Source organism: Watersipora subatra, chromosome 7 (genome assembly GCF_963576615.1).
Source record: "Watersipora subatra chromosome 7, tzWatSuba1.1, whole genome shotgun sequence".
NCBI lineage: Eukaryota > Metazoa > Bryozoa > Gymnolaemata > Cheilostomatida > Watersiporidae > Watersipora > Watersipora subatra.
The window spans coordinates 5,580,749-5,601,245 of record NC_088714.1 but is presented as its reverse complement, the minus strand read 5'-3'; the positions used below and the strand labels follow the sequence as shown (position 1 = coordinate 5,601,245).

The 20,497-nt window shown below is 40.7% G+C and overlaps 3 protein-coding genes across 3 annotated transcripts in view; 2 read left to right on the top strand and 1 right to left on the bottom strand.

Moving 5' to 3' along the window:
• The window catches only part of LOC137399450 (BTB/POZ domain-containing protein 7-like), a 39,173-nt gene extending 35,370 nt beyond the window's left edge, over positions 1-3,803 (top strand). The window contains exons 14-16 of the mRNA XM_068085571.1: positions 53-171; positions 874-1,079; positions 2,552-3,803. Coding sequence (XP_067941672.1) covers positions 53-171; positions 874-1,079; positions 2,552-3,027 — 801 coding nt within the window. The 3' untranslated portion in view covers positions 3,028-3,803. The remainder of the gene's footprint in view (positions 1-52; positions 172-873; positions 1,080-2,551) is intronic.
• Positions 3,804-5,646: 1,843 nt separating this feature from the next.
• LOC137400364 (uncharacterized) lies at positions 5,647-7,850 on the bottom strand. The gene is made up of 3 exons (XM_068086692.1): positions 7,837-7,850; positions 6,934-7,669; positions 5,647-6,606 (listed from the first exon to the last, which is right to left on the bottom strand). The coding sequence occupies exons 1-3, from the start codon at positions 7,848-7,850 to the stop codon at positions 5,647-5,649; spliced, it is 1,710 nt and encodes a 569-aa protein (XP_067942793.1).
• A 2,522-nt stretch (positions 7,851-10,372) lies between these two features.
• On the top strand, positions 10,373-11,245 carry LOC137400363 (general transcription factor II-I repeat domain-containing protein 2A-like). The gene has a single exon (XM_068086691.1). It carries the CDS (start codon positions 10,373-10,375, stop codon positions 11,243-11,245), a length of 873 nt encoding a protein of 290 aa, XP_067942792.1.
• The last annotated feature ends 9,252 nt before the right edge of the window (positions 11,246-20,497 follow it).

Below are 20,497 nucleotides of genomic sequence, written 5' to 3'. Positions count from 1 at the left end.
GGCGACCATGTTCAGTTCTACTGAATTATCGGTTGACTCTGATGCTTGTTAGGTTTGTCTCTGGGCTGTCAGGGAGCTAGGTTATGCAGATCAGATCATATATACAATAGACAAGAGGACAACAACTCCTTTGCAATCGGATAATCTCACTCCCAACATCCTCTCCAGCAGGTATGACCTATCTATTTTTTGTATCTGGTGGTTCTGTTAACCCTTAAACCCTGGCCGTTCTTGTCAATGCGTCAGTAACATGGTCAATTTGTCCAACGATCCGAAATTTTTAAACTTTGATTAAATATATCCAAATGTGCTCATAATGCAGTGATATTTGGTAAAACACTCGTAAAAAAGTTGGGTAACCCACAGCAAATGTTATCAAACAGAAAAAACAGTACTTCACACCATTATTCGGGCTAAAACCATAAAAGTTCGTACGATTTTAAAAACTCGTAAAAACATCTAAAATAGTATCATATTTATCGAGCACATGTTCATCATCATTTCATGACTTAAAATATACTGGAAAATTATAGTTAGTGTCATAAAGTTCTTTATTTGCATCACAATCATTTATGACCTACGAACGAGTCATGTCGATTTTTTCATGATATCGTTCTAATAAAATTTGTTATTATAATGAAGGAAGTAGATAAAGATATTTGAATACTGTTGGAAATGGAAGTGAAATTTCTGGTCTAACATCCTGTGCAAGAATATTATTTGATTGGTTTACGCTGTTACTTAGAAACAGCTTTTGTAAACAGAGCCATTTGAATGCCAGAAAACTGGCCGTTTGGGTTCAAAAGGTTAAGCTTTACCTCTTTCATTTATATTGTCTTCATGCGTTAACTGATGAGTTGGAATGTATCGCAGCCTGGTGCCTGACCTTGCTCCAGAGAGGCTAATACTTGAGCATGGACTTTCCTCTTCCTTGGAGGAACTGACCATTCACTCAGTAAGCTCTTCTCCGGATGTTACACTCCTTTCTGTCAGAGCCTACAAGGAGGTGGTAGCCATCCCTTTTCCTGATGTGACTCTCCACTCCCAGTCGAGCTCTGAAAATGACAGTAACTCATTGGGTAATATTCTTGAGCCATTTTTCTCCTTTTTTGTTGTTTGATAGGTAGAGCCATAGATATAGTAAAAAGGGGTTTATTATATCTATGGGTAGAGCCATAGATATAATAAAAAGAGGTTTATTATATCCAGGGCCGTATTGTTCTATGAGGCAGCCTCTGCTGTGTAGAGGCAAAATTTCAGCACCCAGAACGGCCAAACGGGGATTTTTTTGTTGTTTAGTGTCGACAATGTTCGGACGAAAAGTGCGAACGTATCGTGCAGAGCCCGTTTTCAGGATATTACTAGTGGTTGCAAACCTAGCAAATCCATTTCGGCACCATTTTTTACTGCTGAGAAGGGAACGGAAAACAGATGTTTCGGTTTTGTCTGTTCTGGATTCACATATTTAATGATAACGATTAAGTTTAAATATGCTAGACGCTGTTGAACTGACGAAGAGTTTTGATTTTGACGACTACCATAAATTCTGGTCTTCAAAACATTTACTTCCACTTAAGATGAATATTTTGATTGTTATGGGAAGCCAATTACGGGATCATGTAGAGTAATTCTTGGTTGGTTTTACTAGCCTTATTGCAATTTTACGAAATATTCTGACGATAGTCACTTGACTGATTACAATTTGCAAATGATATTTGAAATGTTTTCTTTATTATTATTGTTATATGGACGCTGCGCGAAGCAGACGTGTTTAGAACTATCTTAAAACTTCCAAGAAAAAAAGAAATTTGCCGCGAACTTTCTTCTTATTGCTCATATATCGAGTATGCTTGCTAATTTTTTTCACACTATCTGTACGTAAAAACATCTACTTCATTGCAAAGAAATCAACTCAGGATTTTCTGAGGCTGCGTACATGTAACCGTTGATTTAAACTTCGTAATTTTGTGTTTTTCCTTTTTTTAATATCTGCTTGACAAGCTCTAGTCACGTATTATATGTCTATAATTTGTTTGATTAGTGAGCTATGTTATTATCTATATTTGCATGGAAATATTTATTGTATAGTTTTTATTTTATGCTCACTCGTTGAACCTGTTTATCCATGGGTTAGGGTTGTACCATCAGCACCAAACCTGATCACCCAAGGCGTGAGAAGAATCTCTAACTTGTTATATGTTACTCAAGATATTGGCAGAGGCATTCTAAAATGAACAATACAGCCCTGATTATATCTATGTGTAGAGCTGAAAGCTTAGCTATCATCACATGTCTTTCATTCAGCAGTGCAAACATACAATGTGATGAATAGATACGTTATTGAGCATCTGGTACTGTAAGTTACAGTTGCAGGGACAGTCTGTAACTGCCCCGCTTTGCAGCCTAGTCTGTCAGCAGGATAACATTGAGGCATCTTTGCTAATATCTCTTATAATATGCCTGCAACTTTACTGCTGTCGTGTTGCTGGCTTTAATGATAAAGGCTGCCATGTTTTAGGCTATCATGTTATAGACTGTCATCATTGTACAGGTGCTGTTGCGAAGACGAGATTTAAGAAGATACCATCAATACGACGGTTGAAGAAGGAGGCTGCGTGCTTAGTCAGCCAATCTATTCATCCAGCAACCAAACCTGATTCCCTATTGACCGACCCGCCTGATGTTCTGGAAGGTTCTCCTCCAAACTCGGATTCATTGACCTCTCCACCAAGTTGTCGACGTCAAGCAGCTACTCTGGATTCCCGATATCGTCGCTCACGGAAGAGGAATGAGGACATTAATCCGTACTACACCCCACCGAGGGCGTTCCTTGGCCAGAGGCAGCGCAGTATTAGTCAGCCCGAACAGTTCTGTTCATTACATCGAAATATCAATATAGATCATCTACTAGCAAGTGCTGGTCCTCCGCCGGACATTGCTCAGCAACCAGCACGGAGGACAGTGGGAACATCACTCCCACCCGACATTACTGCCAGCCCAAATAATACATGGCAGGCTATGTTATAGTTATAGTATATAGTTTATAACTTATTCTCTATTTATTTTAAACCTGTGTACGGAGTGCTCCAAATATTCATTGTCTTTCACACAGTTGTGATGTTCTTCATTCCCGGTGCCCATGAGTAGGGACTTCACTTCTGCTGCGCGATTAGTTATCCTGTATATGTATAGGACACTCAAGGCGTTTAATTGTTTAAAAATACTTCCACGCCATTTTGTTGAGTATCTTCCTTGCGTCTTATAATATCAACAAGATGTATTTATTGTAGATATACTCGTACCATTAGTACCTACACTATTAGATACTTCTGTCCAATGTCTCCCGCTCATTCTATGTTGTACATTGCTAGTTCTAACTAGGGTTTAGTTATTGTGTATACAGATTTTTCACCTACCAATCGAAGACAATTTGTGTGCTTAAGCATTTTGTCACTAATGGTTAACTCTGCAAATTTATAAAGACTAGATTATATCATAATGCTTTGAAAATTAACAGACGATGTTAACTTAAAGAAAACTGGAATAGTTTAGATGTGATCTGCGTTCAATAGTTGGTTTATTCCTGGTTGCAATCTCATTGTAGTGCATAAGCTATTCATTTACTACCAGTGTGCACGGGCAACTCTTAGTTGACAAAACATAATGTTGCAAAGTGTGAAAGATACTACAATTTACCTAGCAGTACCACAAGCTATTGCTATGGATTTTGTAGCCAATTGCAGGTCAAAGCGGAATCAAGCTTGGGCTTCTGATAAAACTTATCATGTGATAAAATCAATCAAGTGACTTCAAATTGTTGCGCATACATTATTCTTCTTTTCACTAATCACATCCGCTCCTGTGCAGAAGCCTTATTGTGATATCCTATAGAACTTGAGATTGGGTTGAGATTGGAACTAGAGACATATATATATATATATCCGTCTCTAACATTTACTTAGTGTACACTGAGTGGTTGAACATTGCCTGTGTGTGACTATACAGCTATACCGACATGCTTGCACCTTGGTGCGTGTGCTTTACGAATCAATGCTTCTATTGCCAAGGGAAAATACACTTATAAAGCTTAGGATTGTTTTTCAAAACTTTAGATTGCCAGATGGTGTTAGAGACTAGAATACAAGTGATTAAAACTGTAAAACAAGACAATATGTTGTAAGCGTGCAGTTCGATGAAAAAAGAAGTTTCTCTTAGTCTCTGTATTTATGTGGGATTTAATTCCACCTACACGAGTAGACTACTATGAAGCTCTATTACACGTCCAATATAGCGCCGTAAGGCCACCCGGTAATTACTGTACTTGAATGTCCTACCAAGTTGAACACAAGTTGGAGGTTGTAACATGTTAGTTTGGAGTTGTTTTTACTTGGAATACATAGCTTGTCCAATTATTAATTTTCAGATTTGACCGTAGATACCGTATATGAACCCCATACGAACGAATAGCCTTACAAGTTCCAATCATCGCTTTTTGGTAAAATAAAACGGAAACATCTGTTGTTGAAATAAAGTTGGCGATTACTATTGCAGCACTTTTTGTGCACAAAGCGGAAGTTTTGAGAAAGCAAAGTTCCGATAGCTCGAACCCTGCGTTGCGCTACTTATATTTATCGTATTTGTAACGTATTGTTTCTTTCTAGGTTTTATGGTTGTCTTACTAATTTATTGGGGGTATATACGTTTATTCGAAATGTTTTCAGGCTGTATAAGCCTATTGAATTGTTTTAGATTTTTGGAAAAATAGTGTGAGCGTTGCTAGAAGCTACTGTTGTGGAAGTCAGCGCTGACTAGCCACTTGCAAGTGGGTTCTGCGTACAAGTTGTCTTACACCGAATGAGTAATAGCTCTCATGCACAACTGTAATTGTTGCAAAACAAAGTGTCTGGTGAATAATGGCTTTTATTCACACAAGCTCTATAAACATGAAAAGATAGAACAATTAGATGCAATTCACTACAATCAAGCGTAATGCTGAAATAAGTTACAAATAATAAATACTCAAAACAGTTACACTTGTAAATGTAAGAATGTTAATCAATATATGTGTTACCAAAGATATACAAAGCTGCACAAAGATAGGTTAATGTTACCGCACGGTTCTTAATGCAGATTAAGAACGTAACTCTCAGTCTTTAGTTCTGTCGTTCGTAGTCTGTATCGCTAGCTCTGTGCTCTTTGTTCCCTGTCTTAACACTGAAGCACCGTTGCATATATAGCCAGGGCTGAGTGTTAATCAACGGGCTTTCCACACAAGCTGGCTTTTAAATTATAGGGCTAATCTGAGAATAGCTGAATGCTTATGGTAATTAAAGCAGCTCAGCTTAGTAAATCCGTCACATTCTCCACCCCTAGATGCAGTGCCGGTATTTTATATTGGCTCACAAGCGTCGATAAAGGATGGATTAGGGATCCAGCTCCAATGTTGACAACCCTGTTGTAACCTTAGGTTACAATGCTTAGTTGTCCTAATAATACAGGTGGTTCGAGTGAGTTGAATGTTTTGAGTGATGGTTGATGCTATAGCAAGGCTTGAGACCGTAGATAAAGGCATCCGAGACTCCCCAAGTGAGTTTTCAAACTTGGTGTCATCGGACATACTAATATCTTATTTTAAGGCCTCGAAGCTCAATATAACACATGATCCTTCAACCAGGGAGGTTTTCTCAAGGTTCGCCTTGGCCGTTCAGGAGGCGGAACTTGTTCTTCCCAGGACATGTTGAGATCATCAAAATGCTGATCGAGTGCAGCATCTAGTGATGCTGGATTCTCTTCAGGCCCGATATGCTCTTCTATATCACTGGGAGAATCATTCCTTGACTGGTCAACATCCGAGCTGTTCATTGGGCTTCTCAGTTTTCCAGCTGGATCAGATGCCGGCATGAACAGCTTGCGACGACATTCGTTGATGGTTCCTTGACCAGCAACTTTATAAGTGCCGTTGTCAAAGACCTTTACAATGAATGGCCCATTAAACTTCGCTAGTAGTTTTGGGTGAATCCCTTTACGTCTTTGTTTGTTTTGCATCAACACCAGATCTCCTTCTTTGAAGATTGCATCTTCCTGTTCAGGTAATCTAGGAGGTAACATTTGTTGAGTGCGAATCAACTGGTAAGCAGTATCTAACTGATCTTGCATTTGTGAGGCGTATTCACTTCGTGTAGTCTCATCGACATCATGTGTACCACCTATTAACTGGTCAAGTAACCTACATTCCCGTCCTAGCATCAAATAGTTTGCAGTTTCCTCTGTTGCTGTATGTGGGGTTGCTCTAAAGGCCCTCATGACCTGTGGTAGCACAATGTCCCAGTTTTCTTGAGCTTCCATCTGACTAAGTAGAAGACAGCGAAGGGAATCGCCCAAGGTTCTATTTCCACGTTCCACCACCCCGTTAGATTGGGGACGATAGGCAGTTGTCCGAGTTGTATTGATTCTCCACATGTCGCAAAGTTCTGCCAGAAGGTCACCTTTGAACTGTGTTCCTCTGTCACTATGGAGCTCTTCGGGTAATCCAAAGTAGCAAAAAATGCGGCTATCTAAAGCCTCAGCTGTAATAGGAGCTGTAGCGTCAGGTAGAGGTACAGCATCCTACCAACGGGTGAAATAATCTGTCAACACTAAAATACATCTGTTTCCTCAAGGGGTCAAAGGCAGCGGTCCAACTAAGTCAATTGCAACCTTTTGCCAAGGACGGCCAACCCAAAGAGGTCCATGACTTGAAGAATGATGCAAACCTCCAGACTTCGCTCACCAGCATATTTCGCAGCTGTTCACTATACGTCGAACATCAGACGTCATTCCAGGCCAGTACTATGTCAGTCTAAGTCTCCGGAGGGTCCTCATTATCTCGACATGAGAAAGGGTATGCGTGTTCCACACCACCTGCTTCTGCATGTTCATAGGACAAAATATTACCTTCCGAGATCTTTTCCCAACAAGTATATGAGTTACCAGCACTTGATCCTCTCTTATTCGCATTAAAGAGAGCATGGTGCTAAGCTTTCGTAATTCTGTACTGCCAAAGTTGACTATAGCTGGATCCAGAGATTGTTGATTCTTGACAGCATTGTAGATAGTCGCAATATCACTTGGGAGCAACTGAGCCTGACACAGTTCATCAGAGCTGGGTGTGTCCGACTGTGGTGTTGGTGAAGGTTGGTTGCGACCCCCTTGTTGATTAGAAGAGTAATTTAAAGTTGTCTGCTCTTCATCATTCTGGCAGTTATCACTAGTGCTGGAATCTTCTACCATGCAACAACCATCACCGTTAGCTACGATGAAGCTGGCAGCTGGTAAGGACTCTGGTCCACTCCTAGCTGATACTTTACAGTCTGTACCAACTACTTCATGAATGCGGTTTTCATCCAATAAGTCATCGGCACACTCTTGCGCAATCAACTTTTCTCCAGCAATCCTAGTACACACAGGGTTTTCATTTCGTGCCCTCTTTGATAGTTCATGTCGAATTTGGCCCATGTTTGGTCCTCCAAATTGTTTGGTGACTCTGTCACATTTGGTGCAGTCGTGGCATGGCCTCTTTGATAACCCATCAGCGTTCCCATGTTTGCTCCCTGGTCGATGCTCTATGGTAAAAGTGAATTCGCTAAAGATCTCTAACCATCTTGCAACTTGGGCAGAAGGCGTAGTCCTCCTGCATAACCATTAAAGTGAAGCATGATCATTACAAATTTTGAACTCTTTACCATACAAATTTGGACGAAAATGAGCAACAGCTTTAACAACAGCTAACAGTTCTCTTCTAGTCACACAATAGTTTTGCTGAGCAGGTGACAAAGCACGACTATAATAGGATATTACCCGTTCCTGGCCATCTTGGATTTGAGACAAAACTGCACCAACCCCATTAAGAGAAGCATCTGTGTCCAGGATATAATCAAAAGCCGGGTTTGGATAACCCAGAACTGGGGCCGTCAGTAGCGACTGCTTCAGTATGTTAAAAGTTGCATGGCACTCCTCATTCCATTCGAACTTGACTGTTTTACTGGTTAATCTTTGTCAGTGGTCAGGCTTTGTTGGCAAAGTCCTGGACATACTGACGATAGTAACCAACAGTCCCAAGAAAAAATTGTAGCTCGGTCACATTCTTCGGAGATGGCCAAGTAGCAACAGCAGATATTTTCTTTGGATCAGTTGCTACACCATTACTACTAACTATATGTCCCAAATATGCCACTTCTTCTTGAAAGAGATGGCATTTGGATGGCTTAAGCTTGAGCTTGGCCGATCGAAGCCGAGATAGGACCTCTTCAAAGTTGAGGTAATGTTCTTCAAAGCTGTTACCCATGACTTTAACATCGTCTAGATATAGCAGCAAAGTCTTCCAATGCAGTCCATGTAACACTTGCTCCATCATTCGTTGAAATGTTGCCGGAGCTGCCGTTAAACCAAATGGCAAGACTTTCCATCTCCACAGGCCTTCTCTAGTGCAAAATGCCGACTTATCTTTAGCATCTTTATCTAATGGAATTTGCCAATAGCCGCTCATGAGATCCAGTGTGGAGAAGAGTTTGCTGCCAGCCAAGGCCTCTAGACTTTCATCTATACGAGGCAGGGGGTGAGCATCATGGACTGTAATAGCATTTAATCTGCGATAGTCAATGCAAAACCTCTAGCTGCCATCTTTATTTTTCACGAGTACAACAGGAGAGCTCCATGCTCCATATGCAGGCTCAATAAGACCTTACCTTGACAACTCGTGAACTTACTTGCTGACCTCGGCACTTTCTCCAACCCTAAACATCTTGGAGCCTGTTTAATTGGCTTTGACATCGCCTTAACAGGAATAGAATGTTTCATTAAAGAAGTCAGTCCTTGATCAGAGTCACCTTTCGAAAAAACATCACTGAAGCTATGCAACAACTTGGCCATCGCTTTGCGTTGCGAAAGCTGAGAACATGCCTCAGTTGCCTCTTCATATAGGCTCTCCAAGTGAGATGGAATAGCAGGGATATTTTCATCTGAGACATGCTTCCTGTGGTGCCCATCCGTCATATGAACAGATGAATTGACAATCTGTCCCTTCCTCAAGCTGACACACTGCCCTATAATAGATCCAGCATTAAGGTAACATACTTGCATTGCAGGATTAATGCATCTAACAAAAAATTTCCTTTCCTCACTCCATGTACTCACACTAGCAGCAATAGCTATGCCATGCTTAGCAGCAACCCCGGTGTCTTCTACTATGCCAACAGGGGTACAAATGTTATTTAACAACCGACACCGGACCAACTGTTCAGATCTAGCGGGAATAGATTCATTAGCAATTACCTGTACTCTACTGACAAAATCTATACCACGCTGGTTGGTGCATCTAAGGCAGGGGCGGGCAACGTGCGGGCCGCATGTGGCCCTTTGCCATTTACTGTGCAGCCCTTCCACCCCTCCCAGTAATTTTGCATATATAGATGCGTTTGAATGAGTACAATTATACACTAAATATAAAAAATGCTATATAGTAGTGAAATTTTGTTAAAAGCATAGTGTAGTGTCCCTCACATCAACTAGAATCTTCAGTTGGCTTTAAACTTTAGCAGAGTAGTCATAGATAGTGTTATAGAACGGACATACATGTACTTACTGAAAAGACGCCATCTATTTCTATACATGTATTTAGATCACAGTTACAGGTTTGTCTTACACATAGCATACACTGCAATAATATAGTTGTTTACAAATAGCCACTCCCTTTCAATGATTGGTTGTTTGTTTTTGCCTGTTATTGGTCAATTTACTTTAACAGTTACCTAACTGTTAAGAGCTGTTAATGCTATCAAGTGCTGTCTAGTCATCATGGCTACTAAAAGAAAAAGAACTGTGGCTGAAGAAAACAGGAAATTCAATACTGAATGGCAGAATAAATACTTGTTTACATCAGTACATAACAAGACTGTATGTTTAATCTGCCAGAATTCAGTAGCTCAAACCAAGGAATACAACATTAAAAGACATTTTGAAACCAATCATGGTGAAAATTATGGCAGATACAACACAGAGGAGAAAAGACAACTTGCAGAAAAGTTGACAAAAAGCCTGAAGCGCAGCCGCAAGTGTTAACTCAACCACGTGAGGTTGACATTGCCAATACTATAGTGAGCTTTGAGATTGCGAAGATTCTCACCAAACACCAGAAGCCATTTTCTGATGGTGGAATAGTAAAAGAGTGCTTACTGAAACCTGCTGAAGTTAAAGCGCTCACAAATGCTAAAAAGTGTTTCAGATGTATCTCTTTCACGCCGCACAATAGTCAGACGAGTAGAAAATATGGGCTCAGACATAGCATATCAATTAAAGGTGAAGCTGGGTGATATTGAATGCTATTCACTTGCATTTGATGAGAGTACAGATATCAGGGACAGCACAGCTGGCTGTATTTATTCGAGCTGTAGATAAGGATTTCAATGTAACCGAGGAACTGCTCGACTTAAACCCGTTGAAAGGTACTACAAGAGGTGTAGATATATTTGAAGGTGTTCAAGCGTCACTACAGAAAACGGGAATTGAGGACTTCAGCAAATGTGTGTCACTGTGTACAGATGGTGCACCATCCATGATAGGGTGTCACAATGGTCTTATAACCAAAGTACGTGAGCTCCAGCCAAATTTTATTGCAGTTCATTGCATCATACACCAGGAGAACCTGAGCGCAAAAATTATCAATATGGATCATGTCAACTCAGTAGTAGTAAAAACAATAAACTACATACGCTTACGAGGACTAAACCACAGAGAGTTTCAGGAGTTCTTGAGACACTTGGACAGCCAGTCTGAGGATGTTGTTTATTTTACAGAGGTTCGCTGGCTTAGCAGAGCATCAACATTGCAACGTTTCTGGCTATTACTAGATGAGATCATTTTATTTCTGAAGTTGAAACGAAAGGAGGCTCAAGAACTGTGTGAACCTCTCTGGCGAATGGAATTCGTGTTCTTAAATGATATCTCTCAAAAATTATCTCAACTCAACGTGAGGCTTCAAGGACAAGACAAGTTGGTACATGACTTGTTTAAGCAACTCCGAACATTTGAAAGAGATCTTCAGCTCTATGAGCAAAGTCTGCGTGAAGAAAAAGTTAATCACTTTCCCACCCATAAATCTGTCTTTAATGGCAACAATGAGATCCTGGATAGCTATGCTCAGAAGTGGCAGTACTTCGAGAGGAGATTTCCTCTCATTTTACAGAGTTCAGAAGTCTCAAAAGTGAGATGACCATCTTCTCATTGCCTTGTACTTGAGAGATGAGCTCAGCAGCTATCCAGCTCCAGCTTGAACTGAATGCGCTGCAGGAGGATGACATTCTCATCCAAAATTTCAAAGAGATGCACCTAGTTGACTTTTATAAGTCCTTACCAACTGCAGATTACTGTAATTTAAAGAAGTTTGCCAGAAGATTTGTCTGCATGTTCGGAAGTACATATACCTGTGAGCAACTGTTTTCCAAAATGAAGCACATCAAAAGCAAACTGAGAAGCAATCTGACTGACAGTCATCTGCTGCATAGTTTGCGTCTGTGCACATCAAGAATAGAATCTAACATTAACGAATTGGCTAAAAATATCCAACACCAAGCTTCTCACTAACTATGAATACTATAAAAATATTATATTTCCTATCTCCATACTTTATCTACTGTCTACTGTAATTTATAAATCCAATACATACACGTTTATTCTTGTATTGTATTCAGGTTGTATATTATATGCTACTTTTTGAAATTTTAATAAAGACAGAAAATACCAAATCAGGGTTGTATGATGCGGCCCTAGACAATAGTTACATTTTGCAAAATGGCCCTTTTCTTGAAAAGATTGCCTACCCCTGATCTAAGGCGTTTACCATTCATCACAACAGTAAAGTCTAAATAACTAACTAAGCAATTATGGCTTACTAAAAAGGGCATTCCAAGTATAGCATCTGGCTCAATATCTGCAACAACAAAGTCTAATTCGATTGGTTCTGACCTTAATCTGCCAGCTAATTTTATCTGTCCTTGAAATTTCAAACCAGATCCATCTGCCAGAGTGCCTGTAGTGTGTTCAAATGCCAGCAATCCACCAAGAAACTTCTGTGGCAGCCTATCAAACATTCTCCTTGCCAGCAAGTTGAGGGTACATCCACTGTCTACTAAATAGTATTCTGAACAGCCCTCAACTTTTCCTAGAATATAGGGTGCAGAAGCAGTGGCTGCAAAATTTATACAAGAATGCTCTGCATCAACCCTAGTACAGCAGTTAGATTGACCTACCGGAGGGTTCGCAGCATCTCCAGAGCAATGAAGAGGCAAGGGAAGCAAATCAGGTTTCCTAATGATTGGTTTTAATTGTGACAACTCACCAGGACTGTCTGCTTGGCTCACCCTTGTTTTTCTCCTGCCCTGCTTATTTGGCTTTCCGTAACGGGTATCTGACACCGGTCTACCTACTTTACTCGTAATCTTAGGAGTGAATCTTGCTAGTTTTCCTGATTAGTGTTTGTGGATGGTGGTGGTCTTTTCTTCCGTACTGTACAACTCCGCATCAGATGGGAAGAGTCTCCATATATGAAGCAACGTCTGGCTCTATGAGACTTGACATTGGTTGTGTCAACACTTCTTTGCTCTAGAGCAGCAATCCGGGCAGACTGATCTTTCATCAGCTTTGTCTGTTTTTCCAGTTCTAATGACATGGAGAATAGAGCCTCAGCCAGATCCGTTTCAGAGTCGCCTTCTGCAGCTTTGCCACTAGTACCGCTTGGATTATCTATTTGGGTAACTCTTGGAGGATTTCTAGTTCTTGAGGGTTGTACTGGTTGATGCCCAGCTATTTCATAATGTTTTGCTGCGGTAATGGCTTCCTCCAGATTTGAAGCCCTGACCAGCAGCAGGTGCCGCCAAAGTGCAGGGTCATTAACGGCTCGCTGGAAGTGTTCTAAGGCCATCTTATTCTCGACAGCACACCCAAGACCACCATAGGCTAACTTTGACAGTCTCTCTACTCTGTTACCCAATGATAGGTAATCTTCTCCTACTCGTCGGTGTAAATAGTGCAGCTGTTATCTTGCTTCAGACGCAGACAGTCCGAACATCTGTAGCATCTTCCTATTTACTTCAACAACCGTTTCAGCTCCTCCACAATCTTTGGCTGTTTGCTCTAAGCAGGATCTTAGTTGTATTAGTGCGACTCGGTCATCCCATCGGTGTACGTCACAAATTTCAGTAAATTGTTGTATAAATAAGTTTACATCTCCATGCCCATCAAAGTGTGATAACCTGATATCCACTCGACCACTGAGTGTAGAGTTTGAAACCTCAGTCTTCTTATTACAGACTTGGTCTAGTTGTCTTTTGAGTGTGCGCCACAACTCCTGGGTAGACCAACAACTATCACCCTTCTCTGAAGTAGGCTTGACTAACCTGGTTGACTGCAGCTGCTCTGTTGGTCGGGGAGTGGAGACAGTAAAATGTGCCAAATTATGGAGTCCTTCTGCTGCTGAAGAAGATATGCAACTGCTGGCAGCCTGTGTGTCCTGCAGTTCCAACACATATTTCCGGTACATATCGTCAATGAAGGCTGCCCCATCAATGTGTACTGATGTATCAGAGTGCATGACTTGCCTTGGCTGTTTCTCATCAGTATCAGTAAATGGATTAGTCGCGTCCAAGAATGGGTTACTGATTGGCAGAAATGGATTAGTAGACACTCTGGAGTCTCCGCCTTGAGCCATCTTTTTTCCGGAGAGCTGTTTAACAATTACTAAGTTGTGCGTACAGCTAAACTTTCTGTAGCAACAGGATTACAGATATTCCACTGCTGCCACTAATGTTGTGAAAGTCAGCGCTGACTAGCCACTTGCAAGTGGGTTCTGCGTACAAGTCGTCTTACACGGAATGAGTAATAGCTCTCATGCACAACTAGTGGTTGCAAAGTGTCTGGTGAATAATGGCTTTTATTCACACAAGCTCTATAAACATGAAAAGATAGAACAATTAAATACAATTCACTACAATCAAGCGTAATGCTGAAATGAGTTACAAATAATAAATACTCAAAACCGTTACACTTGTAAATGTAAGAATGTTAATCAATATATGTGTTACCAAAAATATACAAAGCTGCACAAAGGTAGGTTAATGTTACCGCACTGTTTTTAATGCAGATTAAGAACGTAACTCTCAGTCTTTAGTTCTGTCGTTCGTAGTCTGTATCGCTAGCTCTGTGCTCTTTGTTCCCTGTCTTAACACTGATGCACCTTTGCTTATATAGCCAGGGCTGAGTGTTAATCAACGGGCTTTCCACGCAAGCTGGCTTTTAAGTTATAGGGCTAATCTGAGAATAGCTGAATGCTTTTAGTAATTAAAGCAGCTCAGCTCAGTAAATCCATCACACTACGTTTATTGTCAATTGTCTATCGCTAATAACATGATTATCTATATTATAGTAATTTGTTATTGCTATTAGTATAACAATATAGTTATGTTTTAACAGTGGGAAATATCAAATGCTACAGTCATTAGTTTATAGTTAGTGATGTTTCCTAGTACCAATCAACCCGTAAATTGTTGTACAGAAGCTTTAGAGTCGCGTTAGTCAATGTTATTGTGTTCGTTGCTATCACGTTAGTATGCTACAAAATGTTTTTTTTAATATTGGCACAAATTATGCAATGATTGAAAGCTACATACTTGATTATAGGCAGCTTGTATGATGCTCAATTTACAAGTAGCGCCAGGGTGTGTGCAGTATGTCAAAGTACGATTCAGGGCAAGCCAATGTCTTTAAAATGGCCCATCTAATTCGACAGTGTCATTATTCATGTCAACCCTCTCAAGGGAAAGAGATTAGTACTTGTCCAAAATTAATACCGATCTAAAAAGCTTAGAGTAGGAATTGCTCACTGAAGACAAATGTACATGGAGCTCTACGGCATTTTGCATATGAAGAAAGATAGGGAACCGCCTGTTGTGTAATAATATGTAGTTATCAATCAGTTTTGTTTTAGATTGCAATGAATTATTAACTTTATTCCGTAGTCTACTCATAAGATTACGCCATATTCTAATTAGCCTTCTAGCACATGGATGCGTACGCATACCTGCACTTCTGGTCTCAAGATTAAACGAATATACCTAACATCTCCTTTTCTGACAAAACGAAACAATGCAAAAGAAACTCAGCTAACCAAGCTGGACAGTAAAAAAAAGAATTATTGGTAATCATCCCTGAAGCGAATAAGGCGCACAATAGCTCTTCCAGATCGAGTTCTCTTAGTTTCGGACTGTGCACCCGTTGTCTGCTCAAAAATTGGATTGATACATGGTGCCGGAGGAGGTGACAGTGAGGGAGAAGCACTCACAGGTTCATTCACTGAGCCCGAAACTACATTTGATGTTGGCACCTGTACCGGTTGGGTCTTTGTGCCATGGCTTGCTCCATTACTACTTACCGCGAGTCACCTATCAGAAGGCTCTGATAGAGTATTATCAGCCCTTAGGTGCTGTCTATTCCTTCTAATTACCACACCATATGCAAGAGTCTTGATACTGTATGACCGACTACTACCATGGTGACCTTGCACTACAGCCTTTTCCCACCTACCTTGCTGAGTTCTAAATCGCACATTTTGACCATTTACCAGAACTTTTCTCTCGGAAGTCGTTTTGACATCATGGTTTTCTTTCATAACAACTTGCCTATTGACTAATTTTTCCCTAACCCTGACCTATTGTAAGCTCTAGGAAATAAGCAATGCTGTTGCACTGGGATGCCATCATATAAAGTGCGACCGTGGAGAAGTTGAGCTGGCGATGGCAAGTTAGCATCTAGTGGAGTATTTCTGAACATTTGTAATGCTTTCCAAAAACATTTACCATCTTCTGATGCCTTCTGTAGCAGACGTTTCACTGTCTGTACAGAACGCTCAACCTGACCGTTGGAGTGTGCATACCCTGGTGAGGAAGTAACATGTCTAATATCATACTGTCTAGCAAATTCTTTGGCTAAGTATTGCGGCCCATTATCTGATCTAATTACAGTTGGACACCCAAAGTCTGCTATCTGCTTTTTAAGCTCATTAATCAGAGGTCTACTTGACAAGTCACCGAGCACAGTGACGTTCACCCATTTAGAGAAGTAATCGACGTTCAACAAGTAGTGTTGCCCTTCAAACTGAAACAGATCACTACCTAGAATTTGCCAAGGGTAATCTGGTATTTCACTGGTTGTAAGTGGGGCATTCGCCTGTGCATTGTCATGAGCCTTACAAATATCACACAAGCTAATTTTGTCTTCTATTCTATGATTCATGCCTGGCCAGAATACTGAATTTCTTGCTCTTTGCTGAGTTCGAGTAATACCTTGATGGCTTTCATGTAACTGCTCAACTACGTGTGACTGTTTCAGATGTGGCACTATAACTCTGTCTCCGTAAAACAACAAGCCGTTAAATTCAGTGATATCATTTCGAAACCCCCAATAAGGTTTAGCAAGAGCGTGACAAAGCCTCCTTTGCCTTGGCCACCCAGATAAAACATACTTAAGTACTACCTGAAGGGGGTGCATCATTACTGGTAGCCTCTTGATATTCACTCATGCCTGTGTTGCTTCTAACACGAATTGCACATATCTGTGACATGGGGTCGTCAATACCCAAATCTACCTCATAGGTTTTTGCTCTACATGACCTTGAGAGATATTCAGAAACATACATATATTTGCCTGGCACATGCACTACTTCATAGCTATAGTGTTGTATTTGCATGCGCATTCTCTGCAATCTGGGGGCCAAGTCATTTAATGCTTTCTTACATATACGCACTAATGGTTGATGATCAGACTCCTCTTTTACATCTTGACCATACACCTATTGGTGAAACCGCTTTAGACCAAACTGAACTGCAAGCATTTCTTTCTCAACTTGAGCATACAAGCACTGCGTAGTGGTTAATGACTGAGCTGCAAATTCAACAGCTTTACCATCTTGTAACAAAACTGCTCCGAGGCTGTGAGAACTAGCGTCTACGTTAACCACAACTTTTTTAGTAAGATCAAACAAAGCTAATATAGGCACATTTGTGATCAAATCGTTGACAGTTTGCAACGCTCTATCATGTACAGGTTCCCAACAAAACTCAACATTATCCCGCAACAGATCACGTAATGGTTTGGTATGGTGGGACAAGTTTTGGCAATACTTGGCAAGATAAGTTATCATGCCTAGGAAAGAGCGCACCTCTGATTTGTTTGACGGAGTCAAAGCATTTCGCACAGTTAGCACCTTGTCTGGTGAGGGGGCCAATCTATTACCTGAGAGTATGCGACCAAGAAATTTGACAGACTTGATTGATATGGCATTTTTTTGCATTCAACTTAAGCCCTGCTTCCCTGAATCTATGTAACACTTGCTTTAGCTTTAGGTCATGTTCGGATTGCGAGTTGGCATGAATTAGCACATCATCGATGTATATCTCTATTCTGGGTATATCCCCTACCAAATCTACCATAGTTTTGTGGACAAACTCAGGTGCAGATGTCAGTCCAAAGGGCAATCGCAAATACCTAAACCTACCGAAAGGCGGGAGAAAAGTGGTCAGATTGGATGATTCTTCATCAATGGGAATTTGGTGAAAACCTGATTGTGCCTCCAAGGTACTAAATATAGTAGAACCTGGCAGCCTAGCATATATATCACAGATAGTTAAGGTAAGGATAGGTAAGGTAAACCTTTCTCTGATGGTAACCACATTTAACTGCTGAGGATCTAGGCATATCCTCAAAGATCCATCGGGTTTTAAAACCGGAACTATTTGATTTAACCACTCACTTGGTCCAGTACACTCTGTAATAATTCCCAAATAATTTAAACGCTCAAGTTCACTCTTAAGTTTATCCCTGAGGGCATGAGGTACTGACCTGGGCGGACAAGTGAATGGTTCAGCATCTGGTTTGAGAGTGATGTGTGGTTTCTAACTTACCGAATCCTGTGAACACGTCGGTGAACTCATCCGTAATCTGGCACTTACCTTCTGTTCAGGAGTTTGTACTATTATCACAGCCAACCACAGAGACATTAAGAATACCCATACTTTTGAGAGACGGTAAACCAAGGAGTGTATGTGCCTTTTTTTCATCGCTCAGCACATCATATGAGAGTGAAGGCCGCTCACCCCTGTATGCCACCTCAATGTCACTGACACCCAAAACCGGTAGAACATGGCCCGAGTACGCAGTCAACTTTGAATTACTGGGTTTGATTACAGCTTTTCGCGACACCCTACTCAGTTCAGCACGTGATATTACATTGGTTTGAGCTCTAGTATATATTTTAGCATTTATTACATTACCAAGAACATCAAAATCTAGAAACCACTCATTTTCAACTTGTAAAACATTAAGTTTAGGCTCCACACAAAACTCATCTACATAATACGCAGTTTCAGCATTTCTACTAATTGTATCTACAGTGTGCTGAACGGAAGCGATGTAGTATTCGAAGTTTCCCTCTGGCGAAGCAACTGTGATCTCATTAGCTTGAGCAGTTCTGTTTTGACAACACATTCGTTCAAATTGGTTTAGTTTGGAACATTTGCTGCAGGCTTTGCCAAACGCTGGGCAAGCGCGGTGTTTGTGTGTGCCACCACAGTATTTGCAATTACGAATAGTTCTTTTAGGCGGTTTCCTGGCAGCTCCAAATGCTGATGTGGTTTTAACAGCAGTCACCACTGTTTCGTTAGTTTTAATGGCAGCCACCATAGCTTCAGCAGTCATCTGTTTCTGTTTCGTCTCTTTAGCTCTCATCTTGGAGGTCACGGTAGCCAACGTCACATCTTCATTGAGCTGCAACTCAGTACTCAATAACGAATCAGCCATACCAGACAGCGGCCTATCCTTTATCATGTCATTTTGTGTGAGTCCTTCACTGAATTTACATTTAAGTGCTAGACTGTGTATACTTCTGATATACTCTTCAGCTGTCTCATCAGTAGGCTGTTTTCTGTTATAGAAATGCGTTCTGTAATTCAGAATATTTCTTCTCGGCTGAAAGTAGGCAGTAAAAGTATCTACCACACATTTATAATTTTCACCCTGTGTTCCAGTGAAAGTCAATTGAGCAAGGACTTCCTCACTCTCTGGTTCCATGATGACCAGTAAAGCATCTATCTGTACATCTTCAGGCTGCTCTCTAAGACCTGTAACGTTCCTAAATCTGGTGAACCGCTATAACCAGTCTGTCCATTGGGTTGACGCATTTACAAAATCCAATGGTTTCGGATTGTCAACTTTTAATCTCAACGGTGGAGGCCTGGTAACCACTGCAGGCGTTTCTTGACCCTCCTCCTCTGGTGAATCTGAATCAACCATTGTTTGAATTGAATGTCAACTCCCAAGTATCAGAAACAATGATAGACAGAACAATCGGTACTTATATTTTATTGTGGGCTGCTTGCACCCAGAGACCAGGTAGGTGCAAACATCTGCAGCCGTAAGGTCCTGGTACTTGACACCATGTAATAATATGTAGTTATCAACCAGCTTTGTTTTAGATTGCAATGAATCAACTTTATTCCGTAGTCTACTCATAAGATTACGCCATATTCTAATTAGCCTTTTAGCACATGGATGCGTACGCATACTTGCACTTCCGGTGTCAAGATTAAAAGAATATAACAGTTGTAGCATAAATTACAGAAGATTGTACGAATATATCTCAAAAAACCTAATACCTCTGCAATACATAGATAGTAATATGGACACCAGTGTTGTGGGACTGTTTCGTGCGCTTAAGCTTGGCAAAAATCTGTATTTGTCACTCTCTTGGGTTTATTAATGGAACATTTTACTAATTGTAAAAGATGCTGCCCGGTCTTTTAGGGTACGCTAGGTAATTCCCCTTTTTCAGGCTCCAAAATAGTCACGCATGAGAGTGGAGGGCTGTAGTGTATTTTGGTATAACTGGCACTGTCCACAGCCAAGGGCTACTCTGCCATCACAGAAAAGGTGCCAGCCTTTCATATGGTTGGCCTACGACAGCAACAAGTATTGCATCAGTTAGTGCAGTCAAACTCGTGATGGCGATTACATAAGTTGTGGTAAGGCATTATTTAATGTACAAGGAAAATGATATGATTACATAAATTGTGACAAGCCATTATGTAATACACGAAGAAGGCGATAACGAACAACTAAATACAGATATACATACAACTATTGCTACAGAAGATTACTAAAATAAAATATAATTTTTTCTTAAAATTTAGCGGGCAATGTCTGTCTCACTACGGCCACCACACACTCCCCTCATTGAAGGTACCGAGGAGCTTTCAATTATGGCTCGTTGAAGCTTTGCTCCAACGATCTAAGTAGTTTAGTTCTAGAGTCAATAGTCGTTTATCATCAGGACTAAGTGTTTCGTCGTGATCGCGTATATCCTTAGTTGCGTTTTGGGCTTTTCTCCATTGGGCCGCATCTTCTAGCAACTGTCTGTAGA

Bases quoted from the DNA above. Each gene is read 5' to 3' on its own strand.
- LOC137400364 (XM_068086692.1), bottom strand. The intron at 6,607-6,933 runs GTAATATTTTGT...ACCCGTTGGTAG, and splicing joins TTGGGAAAAGATCTCGGAAG to GATGCTGTACCTCTACCTGA.
- LOC137400363 (XM_068086691.1), top strand. From the start codon at position 10,373: ATGAGAGTACAGATATCAGGGACAGCACAGCTGGCTGTATTTATTCGA.